This window comes from Alnus glutinosa, chromosome 10 (genome assembly GCF_958979055.1).
Source record: "Alnus glutinosa chromosome 10, dhAlnGlut1.1, whole genome shotgun sequence".
Lineage (NCBI taxonomy): Eukaryota > Viridiplantae > Streptophyta > Magnoliopsida > Fagales > Betulaceae > Alnus > Alnus glutinosa.
In genome coordinates, this window is record NC_084895.1 from 24,994,149 (window position 1) to 25,002,437 (window position 8,289).

Genomic DNA, 8,289 nt, shown 5'->3' on the forward strand with positions numbered 1-8,289 from the left:
CCCGTTCTTCTCCGCGTGTTTTCATTCATTACTGTAGATGAAATTCAAACCTGTTTTTGGAAACAAGTTTAAATTGTTCTTTGATTTCGTTTTGTCAATCTAGGGTTTGGATTTTTTTTTTTGGTTAAAGTCTATTTAAGTCTTGTTTTGTATTCCTATACAAACATACTATGATTATCAGTAAACATATGTTTTCTTTGAAATGAAAATTTTCTACCAATCAAGTCTTCCACTTAAGACATTTCATACATCGAACCCTATATAGCTGCAATTTGGTGGGCATAGTTCATATGAAATTCATCTGCGTAGATAAGGTTTAGTTTATCTAACCACATATTCGGACAGATTAATTGCTAACAATTTCGCAGGTAATTATTGTAAAACTCACATGTCCAAATAAATTTTGGGATATCCTACCACCTATTCGAACACGTGAATCTTATATAAACTCTTTCACTCAAATTGCTAGCAATTTTACAGGTAATTATCATGAAACTCACATTTCCAAATAAATTTTGAGCTGTCTGATTACTTATTCGAACAAGTGAATCTTATATAAGCTCTCCCACTCAAATTGCTAACAATTTTGCAGATAATTATTGTGAATCCTTATCCAACGGTCACACCTTTTGGGTTCTAAATTCTTCAACCCTGGCTCAGGCAACACGAGAGTTGAAGGTTAGTTTAAATAACCCAATACAAAGATTGAAGTGATTGCTTGCAAGCTGATCTTGGAAAATTTTACGTTTTCAACCCAAGCTCGGGATGAATTAATCAGAATTTGTTTGCTCATGTTGGACTAGGGCTATTAATTATTTTATAAAATTGTCTATTGTTGCAAAAATCTCTCCAACAAGCAATAGCCATTCTAGAACATGTCATCTGGGGCAACTTAATTCTTGCAATTCGTAGTACAGAAGATCAAGTCTTGCTCATCTATACTTAATTCATTATCTTCTCAATCATTCCAATCCAATTTCATTATAATTTCAACTTCAATCTTCAGTTTCATGAACTGTGGGCAGAGCAATAGGCTACATTTATTGTTTTATAAATGTAAGAAAAAGATTCAAGCTTACATATAGCACCCTGCGGAAAACTAGCCATAGAGCCTCATATCTTGGAACTTTTTAGCAATAATACAAGATTAAAACATCAAAAACGTTCTAGTGACCTCTAACTCTACTCAGATTCAAAGAAGTTATTCAGACTTCTCCTGGCTAGCTGCAATATCTTTCAGCTTTTCCTTCAGTTCACCAGTCTACACAGGACAAACCCCACATTATTAGAGCAATGCACTGCCAATTGGGAAAGCAGAGTAAAATGAAGTTTGAAATAAGAGTAAACCTGGTGCAAATTGAGAATAATATCTGACCCTCCAATGAACTCTCCCTTGATGAATATCTGAGGGAAAGTGGGCCAGGTGCTGCATACAAAGAGCAAGGCATTTAAAAAACAAGCATACCATACAAACAAATTGCAAATGTCCAGTTATCACAATCAAAAGTCCCATCTCTTGAACTATTTTGATGCCACTATACATTTTCTTTTTTCATTTAATAAGTCAAAAAATATATATATATATATATATTGAGAGGGGCCAACGGGTGGCACCCAATCTACTATCCAATATATAGTATTGAAAAAGGGAAAATTGTTATCAAGCCATATTTTTTTAATGCCTATGGCACCAAAACCTAATTCCCTGTGAGAAATTTGTCTCTTAATAGTGTACTACAAGTTCAGCAAAATATAAATTCCTAGCACATTAGCAGGTCATCCCCATGATGCAAAACCCTGGGTAGGATAATCAGAACTATTACTTGAAAGGAAATATTTTTGCGGTTGGCATAGATGGCACCATGGATAACTTAAATAAGACAAGCCCATATCAGTGACTTCTAAACAAAGACATTGATTGGGGGGGGGGGGGGGGGGGGGGGGGGGGGGGTGGGAAGAAAAAGAGGAGCTTCAAAGGCACCATCAAGAAATAAAATATTTCCTAGTCTAAAAAAAGCAGGTATAAACTGTCCAAAGAAATGTTTCCTGCCAGCTGAGTATGCTGGTAGTTTGTATAATATTGGCACATTCTCTCTTCTTCTTCTTCTTTTTTTTTTTTTTTTTTTTTTTTTTTTTTTTTTTTTTTTTTTTATGACGAGGAATCCCTCCAAAGCAGGGCCACTTCGTGTACCCATTCCTATCAAGTAAACCTCGAACCCATGTAAAGTGCCTCCTTCTCACGGATCGGATAATACTCCGGCTTCGCCAGCGGATTGACCCCAAAGAATTGTTTGCACCCAAGAGAATTCGAACCTTAGACCTCATGGGACTACCACAAAGACCAAGGCCCTTATCACTTGAGCCAACCCCTTGGGGTTATATTGGCACATTCTCAACAGGAGCATTTTCATAAAAGGACCATCCTAGGCCTACTAATTTCTAACGCAAAAGACGTGATCATAAATTTAGATGGTCCAGGGGTACAGGGTGAAAAGAGTACCAAAAATTAAAAGGACGGCCATATTTCTGGTGAAGCCCAAGTGGCATCATCGAGCTCCAAAACAGCCTCAGCCTCAAATTTATTAACTTAATGAAACAAAACTTTGGAAAAATTAACAGAATGGACACAGGCACTACTCAGGTGTAAAGTCCCCAACCCTCCAATGAATTTGACTAGTACTCATCAACACATATACAATGAAAGTTCTTCACTCAACCATAATAAGTTGTTGGGATATTCATCACATCAACTTGTTTTCATCTTGAATTTCAAAGAAATGTCCAGAAGGCGAGGAGTGCAGCTTTCAAAAACTTAAGCAAAATGTTTTAATTGCCTTTTCATTCTATATCATGATTATAATTTTTCTTTTTTAATTTTATTTTGAGTAGAAGACCAAGAGCTAACTTACCTGAAGGCTTTTACAGCATTTTTCAGCTCAGGATCCTCCAAAATATTTCTAGCACTCACAGGAACATCTGCAACAGTCGTCTATATGGTAAGAATATGATAACCAGATAAATTTATTCATCATAGGAAGTTAGCAAGTGCCAAGATGAAAACATGTAAACACAGATTACATAATATAGGTATAGGAACAGCTAATCCCTAACTATCAGGAGACAGTTTATGCAACCTACTCTTTTCCACTCTCTCCCATTGCCATAACTAACTATTAGTAGTCTGTCAAGAGATAACTTTTCATCAGTTCTTCCTTCTATGCTTTAATTTAATTTGTGCTTTTACGAAACATAAAAAAGAATGCCATGTTCTAAGAGCCCTCTCCGCAAACGAAAAGAAAACAGCAACATCAACAACACAAATCGAAATTACTAAGGTTAAAGTTTAGGCTTTTTAAAGGAAATAATTCCCATGCATAACATACATAACAAACATATATACATACACACATACATGCATATATACATACATACATACATACATACATACATACATACATATTAACATGTGTCAATGGTATACATATATGTATGCGTCTTCTGCATGTGTCTAGTGTGTGAGAGTGTGGCACACGACTGTATGTATACAATCACACATATTGATAGCTAAATTAAACTAATCAAGGAATAGAAGGATTTTCTCATAAAATTGAACATATGCACACTTACCATATTGATTTAAGACTCTAACTGCCAGTGAGCTGAATCCACACTGAGGAAATTCAGGAACCCCTTTCATGTAAATCATTACCGGATTTTCCTTGACATCCTACACCAGAAACAACCACAACCATCAAACATGGAGCTTAGAGTTGAAAGTTTTTCTTTTTCTAACAGGAGATGACACATACTTCACACTGCAAATCACAAACATAATAGAAAATATTCATTTACCTTCTCAACAACATCCTTCAAAGAAATGCCATCACTCTCGAGCTTATTAGTGGGTCTAAAATCTTGGTGTGTGTCAGGATCACTGGGCACAGTAGTTGAATATTTCATTCCATTGTCGTAAAAGGATCCGCAGACCTATCAAAAATTTAGAGCGAATCAACTGATATTATTGCTGCGATCATTAAAGGCTTGGAGAAGAAGAACTAGGAATCCAGGACTTGGAATTGATTAACATGATAATATTTGATAACTTAGCTAAGCTGCCACATTCAGCAACTTTTTTCTATCAACGAATAATGAATTTTATCGAGAACTCCCAAAATTTTAGTTCAAAATTTGAGCAGCTTTTAAACTTGAGAAATATAAATCAGCATGCTTGGCTTGTAAACTAAAAAAACGCAGCCTGAAGATCATATTTTCCATATAAAAGGAAGATTTTTCAACGTCATTAAACCTTCACATATAATATTACGGGAATGAAGTATTAAATTTTTTTTTTTTTTTTGATAAGAAATTTTATTAAAAAAAAAAAATTAAAGAAAAAAAAAAACATAAGTAGCCTCGACGGAAATATACATAGGAACAATCAAAACTGCTGCAAGAAGAAAACCCAAATAAACCCTCAACCCTAAGACCCTCAAACCCAGAACTGTAATGGGTCAGTTGGGAGCAATACACGTGGCGCCTATTGCTTGGTGGAGTGGATTACGTTTATCAGCTGAAATCCAGTTAGGAAGTTATACACGTGCAGTTGTTAATCTGTTTCTAGTTGTAATGACGTTTAACATTTCTTGCTTACGTTTCATTTCATGTATAAATAGTCATAGGTTGGTTGATGGAAGATATCATGGATCATTGTTGTTCTTTGAGCATAGGAGAACTGCACTCTCAAATGTGCTAGGAGATTGGCCCTCTCGAATGTGGCTAAATCAATACAAGTTCTTGAAGTTTCATTCTTTTCTTCCTTAATTTCTTCTTTTTTCATTTTCTTTCATTGATTTTCCATAACAGTTGAAGGCAACTGTTACAAGTGGTATCAGAGCCCTTGATCGGGTTGAAGCTTATGGAAAACCGGTTTACACTCGTGGCGGATAAGTCGCAAATCTGCAAAGATTTCAAGGAATTGAGTCACAAGGTTGATCACATGGAGACTCAAATGAAGACAATGCAAACCAATTTTCTATTGTCTTTCAAGGAAAAAGTGCAGAGTATGATAGATGCTAACAACAAGAAGCTTCAAGAAATGTGGGGCATTAACTCCCGACATCCCCAAACTCAGCAGGATAATCAGCGACCACCGCAGGCTCAAAAGGATAAGGGGCTTCATCAGGACAATAATGGGCAGAGTTTCTGTGAAGGGGGGCCTTCTTTTCAAGAGGGTACCAATTCTGGTGATGGGTTCCAGACTAGGTCCATGAAGTTCGAATTTCTTAGCTTTGATGGGAAGGATCCGAAAACGGACCGACAACGGCTTTCTATTTCTTCTTTATACATGGAAGGTAAGGCTCTTGTTTGGTTCCAAGAATTAAGTTCTAGTAAGGGATTATCTACATGGGATGAGTTTCTTAGATTGTTAAAGATTAAGTTTGGGAAGGGAATTTCTGACGATATGTCCAAGAAAAAAATCACGAACGCAATAAAGATAATTCTTGCGGAGGAGGAGAAGACCAAATAACAATCAAGAAAAGAGAAGAGGCGTGTGACTGGCAAAATCAAGAAAACCAGGCAGCAGACTTGTTGCAAGAAGAAGAAAATTCTAGAAGCCAAGATACTGCATGCCCATTAACAGTAGAAGGGGAACTTCAGCAACAAGAAGAAGTTATTCCAAAGGGATTCAAGAATCCAGATCAGGTCGATGGGACGGAGACAATTCCTCACTCCGTAGAGTATGAAGAGCTACCTTCAGCTCAACCAAGCGGATTGGGGTTGATCATTCCAGAATATGTCGTGGGGCAAAAATTCCCATAACAGTTGAAGGCAACTGTTACAAGAACCCACATGGAGGATTGAAGTATTATAAATTGAGCTTGATTTTAGGTATCATGTGTATTGTGTAAGCAAGCAAAGGTCTTGAATCTTACAATTCTACTGGAACGAGCGGCTGGGATACCCGCGATGCCCTTCAGCACCATGCTCGACAACGCTCTCGCCATTATTTCCGTTTATCTGCGCGCACACACACACAGAGACACAGTTTAACACAAGTATCCTTCAGAGGAAAATCTTTTGAAACGAAACAAACAGAAATCATTGCACCTTTTGATCCCAGCAAGCGCAAGTATGGTCTGAGAGAGAGAGCGTTAGGGCTTTTGGCTTCTCTTCTCTTCTCTTCTCGAGTCCTGAAGCAAACGCGGTCGTTTTGGCTTCCTCTCTTTCTCCCCGTCCCGCGCGCGTGTGGCAAATGGAGCAGCTCTAGATTTATCGATCCGAATTACTCGGTTGAGTACCTCCAATCACCGGATCCGGATCTGGAGAGGAGCCGGTTGATGGTTTGGATCTCTTTAAAGAGATCCAAGGCCAAAAATAAGCCACGTGGCTCTAAAAAAAATACAAAAAATTAAACCCGTTTCTTCCAATTTTTTCCTTTACCACCGAAACCCATTTCTTGATGATCTCCCACCGAAACCCTCCTCCCTCCCCCCATATTCAGCCTCCGCCACCAGTAACTTGGGCACTTCCATGCTCGTACTCACGTCGAGCACCGTCACCAGGTCAATCGGAGTTGTTTCGCTTTCTTGGCCTGCATTCGCTTCCACTGCCGCTTGGAAACGCCGCCCGGGTAGGTCCTGGGGCCTCCGCCCATCCAGATGGTTGTGGTTTTGCATGTGATGAGTGGGGTTTGGAGTAGAGGGTGAGAGGGTTTTGGGTGGAGGAAGAGTCTGTAGGATCGACATTTTTTGGGTTTAAAAATCTTGCTGTGATTCTGCTCTGATGGGGTTTGCAGGAAATTGATGAACAAAGGCGGCTTTCAATTTTGAGTTTTCTAATGGTTAGGATCTCTGTAATTTTGTGTGAGACGTCTGGAGGATCGACATTTTTTGGGTTTAAAAATCTTGCTGTGATTTTGATCTGATGGGGTTTTGCAGGAACTCGATGAACAAAAGGTTGTTTTCAATTTTGAGTTTTTTTTTGAGTTGGATCTCTGTAATTTTGAGGTTTTTCTTTTTTCTTTCTTTTCTAGAGAACATGACTTATTTTTGACCGTTGGCACAAAAGTTTGTACTTCTATTATTAAGTTTCTGCCAATCTTGAACAAATGATGAATTTTGGAGAGCCAAAATAACTACAAGAGAATCACCTTCCAGAATAAAATGCTCGAGCTAAAAAGAGGAAGCCAATGAAGCAGCTAACTTGGCGGTAAGAGCTTCTCCATGGTTTGGTGAGCAGGGAAGGAATATTTGAGAGACCATACAAATAATGTGCCGTGCCCTTGATGATTTCGGCAAACAATGGCTTGTGCTGAGAGAAGTAATCCTTGATTGTCGTATTAAAGTTAATTTTGAACCAGGAAGATGGAGGAAGGAGCCATTTTTCCAATAGTGGAGATGTTCCATAGTAACAATATTGCTATGCTTTTGAGATAAGTCGAATATCAATAATTTATTTTGATAGAACCACAGGAGATCAGAAGCCACAGCTGCAGATATTTGAAATTTGTGATGATCAGTTTGAAGGATATGGAGAGAAGTTGAACCTACTCCCTCATAGTGTAGATACAATGAAACAAAATCTTAACTATAAAATGTCTCTTTTCCATTCAAATATCTTCATCCGTTTAGCATTAACTGGCTCATCTTGCAATAAAATATATATATATTTCGGCTCAAATTTCCTCCAAATTAATGTCATGCTGGATGCATATGGCATCTAATTATATTCATTTATTCTAATGTAGAAAATTATGTAAATTACTATATACATAATTTTACAGTCCAAGCACATAGGCACTCTCAATCTCATCACACTTTTTAACCTTTGGGTAATTTCAAAACTATCACTCTCCTGCTCTCACTCTATAAAATTGTGTCCAACTTTGACTCAAACCATTCTTCATCCTTTGTTGCCTCATTTATGTGGCAACCAGTAATAATAGACAACAACAAATATATAGTAGAAAATGAGCCAAATAAATGGCAAGGTCCTCTCTAAAAAACCGCCCAAAGCAGTTACGAAAACAAAAGGAGCACGAACTCCTTCCAAACCCCTGCTAGGAGACTATAACAACCATCAAAAGGTAACTGAAACAGGGAAGACACTATCAAAATCCGAAGCAAGAACCGGTGAAGATAGAGTACATACTATCTCTGGTAGCACAAGTCTTTAGTACAAGAACAAAACACGGCATGACAAGGAAACTAAAATCCACAAAACCCAAAAAAACACAATAGAAAATATAGGAAAATAAAGCAAATAACATAAATGAAAAGAGAGTATAAC

The 8,289-nt window shown here is 37.6% G+C and overlaps 1 protein-coding gene across 1 annotated transcript; it reads right to left on the reverse strand.

Moving 5' to 3' along the window:
* Nucleotides 1-1,016: 1,016 nt before the first annotated feature.
* On the reverse strand, nucleotides 1,017-6,268 carry LOC133880341 (monothiol glutaredoxin-S15, mitochondrial). The gene is made up of 7 exons (XM_062319298.1): nucleotides 6,109-6,268; nucleotides 5,934-6,018; nucleotides 3,853-3,987; nucleotides 3,628-3,727; nucleotides 2,910-2,976; nucleotides 1,348-1,426; nucleotides 1,017-1,261 (listed from the first exon to the last, which is right to left on the reverse strand). Exons 2-7 carry the CDS (start codon nucleotides 6,003-6,005, stop codon nucleotides 1,202-1,204), a joined length of 513 nt encoding a protein of 170 aa, XP_062175282.1. The 5' UTR covers nucleotides 6,006-6,018; nucleotides 6,109-6,268; the 3' UTR covers nucleotides 1,017-1,201.
* Between the last annotated feature and the right edge of the window lie 2,021 nt (nucleotides 6,269-8,289).

Excerpts from the sequence above, each read along its gene's own strand:
- LOC133880341 (XM_062319298.1), bottom strand. The coding sequence starts at position 6,005 with ATGGCGAGAGCGTTGTCGAGCATGGTGCTGAAGGGCATCGCGGGTATC. Across the intron at positions 3,728-3,852 it reads TGAAGGATGTTGTTGAGAAG|GATGTCAAGGAAAATCCGGT; the intron begins GTAAATGAATAT and ends TTTCTGGTGTAG. Across the intron at positions 1,427-2,909 it reads AATGCTGTAAAAGCCTTCAG|CACCTGGCCCACTTTCCCTC; the intron begins GTAAGTTAGCTC and ends CTTTGTATGCAG.